The 3210-nt window shown below is 45.3% G+C and overlaps 1 protein-coding gene across 1 annotated transcript in view; it reads left to right on the top strand.

The window, feature by feature from the left end:
• Positions 1–2628: 2628 nt before the first annotated feature.
• The window catches only part of Hsbp1l1 (heat shock factor binding protein 1 like 1), a 6621-nt gene continuing 6039 nt past the window's right edge, over positions 2629–3210 (top strand). The window contains exon 1 of the mRNA XM_010644168.3: positions 2629–3097. Coding sequence (XP_010642470.1) covers positions 3047–3097 — 51 coding nt within the window. The 5' untranslated portion in view covers positions 2629–3046. The remainder of the gene's footprint in view (positions 3098–3210) is intronic.

A 3210-nucleotide genomic window follows, 5' to 3' on the forward strand; every position in this document is an offset into this window, starting at 1 on the left:
AAAAAAAAAAAAAAAAAAAAAAAGACTCGGGAGGAATTTCCCTCCCATTCCTCTGTTGATTCATAAATAACAAGAATATAACTATATGTTACTGGATGTTTTTCACAACTTTCTTTGTTTCTCTAAAGCCTCTAATTCTATTGGTGGAATAATCTCAGTTCTCTCATTTAAAAATTACTAATAGCTCTTCTCTATGGGTTCCTCCAGAGCTGGGGCTCCTATGCTATCTAGCTGAGCAGCCTGCCTGAGGTGAGGGCTTACATGCCCAAAGACCATAGAATCACTGCAGGGACAAAAGTGATGTTTTGAAGTATATTTCTAAGAACAACAGCACAGGCTTGGACTCCCTGTCTCTCACTGTCCAGTGTCTTCTGTGGGTGGCTGTTAACTTGTTTTCCTATTACCTCTCCCTCCTCCTCACAGCCACCTTCAAAGAGAAACCAGAGAAACCAGATATCTTTATAGAATCCCTCATCCCAGTCCACTGTGAGGAGGGCCTGGGGCCCTATGTCGGGCCAATGTACCTCTTGGCCAGCTTTCATAATTCCCATGTAGCCTCTAGAACTCAGTGTTTCCACTGCAGGTCTTCTTCGAGAAAAAAAAAGAAGTAAAAAAAGACACAAAATGACAAAATAACCATGCTGTTACTTTAAAAAGTCATAATTTTAATAGCCTCACTAAGATATCCAGTTTACTCATTTAAAGTACACAGTTCATAGCCAGGCACAGTAGTGCATGCCTGTAATCCTAGCACTCAGGAGGCTTGTGAGTTCAAGGTCAGCCTGAATTATATAGCAAGACCCTGTCTCAGGAAACCAAAATAAATAAATAACACAATTCAGTGCTTTTTAATATATTCACAGGGTTGTGTAGACAGCCAACACCACAACCTGTTAGAAGATTTTTGTCCTCCCAGAAGTAACTTCTTAACTATTAAGCAGTCTCTCTGCATTTTTCCACCATATACTCCAGTCACCCACTAATTCTACTTTCTGTTTCCTGGGATTTGCCTGTCAGGATATTTTATATATCTGACATCATTTAGTAGTTGGCCTTTTGTGACTGGCTTCTTTCCCTTAAATTTTCACTGGTATAATTTTTTTTTTTTAGTTTTTTTTTCTTTTATTGATACATTTTAGGTATACAGTACAGTTACATTCATTATTGGGATCTTGTACCTTTACATGACAGGTCTTGGTTCTCATTTTTTTCCCCTTGTCCATACCCTCCCTTCAGTCCCTCCTCCTGTCCCCATTTACAAACACTTTATTTCCATTTTTCATTTTGTCGTATTTTTTTCTTTTCCCTTATTACCTTTCCCCTACCCTTCCCACTTTCCCTACACCTTTAGCCCTTTTCTTCCTATTTCACAAGGTCAATTATCTCATTAGGATCTTGTGTACTATTATAGTTTTTCACACCAGAGAAACTATTCAGTATTCACACATGTGTGACTTATTTATTTCACTTAGGAGTATATCCTCAATATATATCCATTTTCCTATGAATGAATCTAATTTCTCATTCTTTATGGCTGAGTGGTATTCCATTGTATAGAAAAACCACATCTTCTTTATCCAGTTTCCAACTGATGGGCAAATGGGCTGTTTTCAAGTTTTAGCTATTACAAACTGTGCCGCTATAAACATTGGTGCGCATATATCACTGTGATATAATGTTTTTAATGTCCATTCATGTTGTAGCATGTATCAGGCTTCCATTATTATGGTTGAGTAGTACTCCGTCAAATAGATATACTACATTTTTTCGGGGGGCGGGTACTGGGGATCGAACTCGGGTCCTTGTGCTTGCGGCATAACCACTGAGCTAAATTCCTGGCTCTAGACATACCACATTTGTTATTCATTCATCAGTTGACGAACATCTCAGTTGTTTCACTTTCAGACTACTGTTGGTAAGAATGCTATAAAACTGGTGTATGAATTTCTGTGTCATTTTTCTTGCGTATATACTCAGGACCACAGTGGTTGGGTCGTGTAGTAATTCTGTTTACCTGTAAGGACCCACCAGACTGTTTTCCATATTGGTGGCACATTGCTTCACATTCCCATCAGCTGCATATGAGGGGCTGCAGTTTCCACATCCCTCCCGCTTATTCCAGACTCCACAGTGGGTGTGACAGAAGATCTCATCGTGGTTTCCTGCTGACAAATGATGTCGGGCATCTTCGTGTGGTCATGTTTTATTTAAGCACAGATTAAGAACCCTGGGAATCTTGGTTGTCACTGGACAAAGGCCTGGGGACACAGGAGTAACCCAGATAAACATAGTTCTGTTCCCTCTCCAGCTTCAGACACGTAACAAGCCCTGAGGGTGGTCCTGGGAGATGAACCATAGGTGATCCACCAGCCACAACTCTGGTATGAAAGGAGTAGCACGAGAGCTTGCTTCCAAATGTTCCGTGAAACCAGAATTAGAGATGTGCATGTTGGTAGCGCACTGGGAAACGGTTACATATAACCATTCTTAATTCTAGAGCTGGCATCCCAGAAATGTCAGCGATTCCGGAGGTGACTGACTTGAAGATCCAATGCCACTTGGATATTTAGACTGTGTGGGGCTGCTGGGTGGAGCTTTCCAGGAACCTCATTAAGGAGTGACACATACTTTAGAAAAACACTCTACCCAGACAGGTAGAAGGGCGGCTGGGAGGGCAGGACGGGAGTCTGCCAATACCAGGGCAGTTTAGTCAGAGGAGGAAGCTCTGGACGCGGGCGCCCTCTGCCCGGCCTGTGGGTGTGCGCGGCTCACTGAACTGCGCGAAGCGACCAAGAGAGGGTCAGTTTCGCTTGGTGCCACCGTGTCGCCGTAACAAGAGCAAACAAGGACATTTTCCAATCACAGAGCCCTTCTCCCTACCCACCTGCGACGGTGAGAACCCAGCCGAACAGGACTGGCGGCTCCAGGTCCGGTCCACACCAGACCTCGCTCCGCCCCCTGCTCCGTCGGGCCAGATCCACACAAAAGCCCAGGGGCCTTCCTGTCCGCGGGACCCACAACCTCGCGACGCCGGGCCCAGGATCGCATGGACAGCCAGGCACCCGAAGCCCCCCACGGGGACGTACTGCGGGACAAGGTGAGTGGTCTCCCCGCCCATCCGACCTGCGGTCCTAGGCCGAGGCCCCGGGTTCCTGGCACTGACCTTGTGGAGTGGGCGGCGGGCGGGGAGGCACCCCGCGCAGCCCCAGT

This window comes from Fukomys damarensis, unplaced genomic scaffold (genome assembly GCF_012274545.1).
Source record: "Fukomys damarensis isolate Sample0158 unplaced genomic scaffold, DMR_v1.0_HiC HiC_scaffold_30, whole genome shotgun sequence".
Taxonomy (NCBI): domain Eukaryota; kingdom Metazoa; phylum Chordata; class Mammalia; order Rodentia; family Bathyergidae; genus Fukomys; species Fukomys damarensis.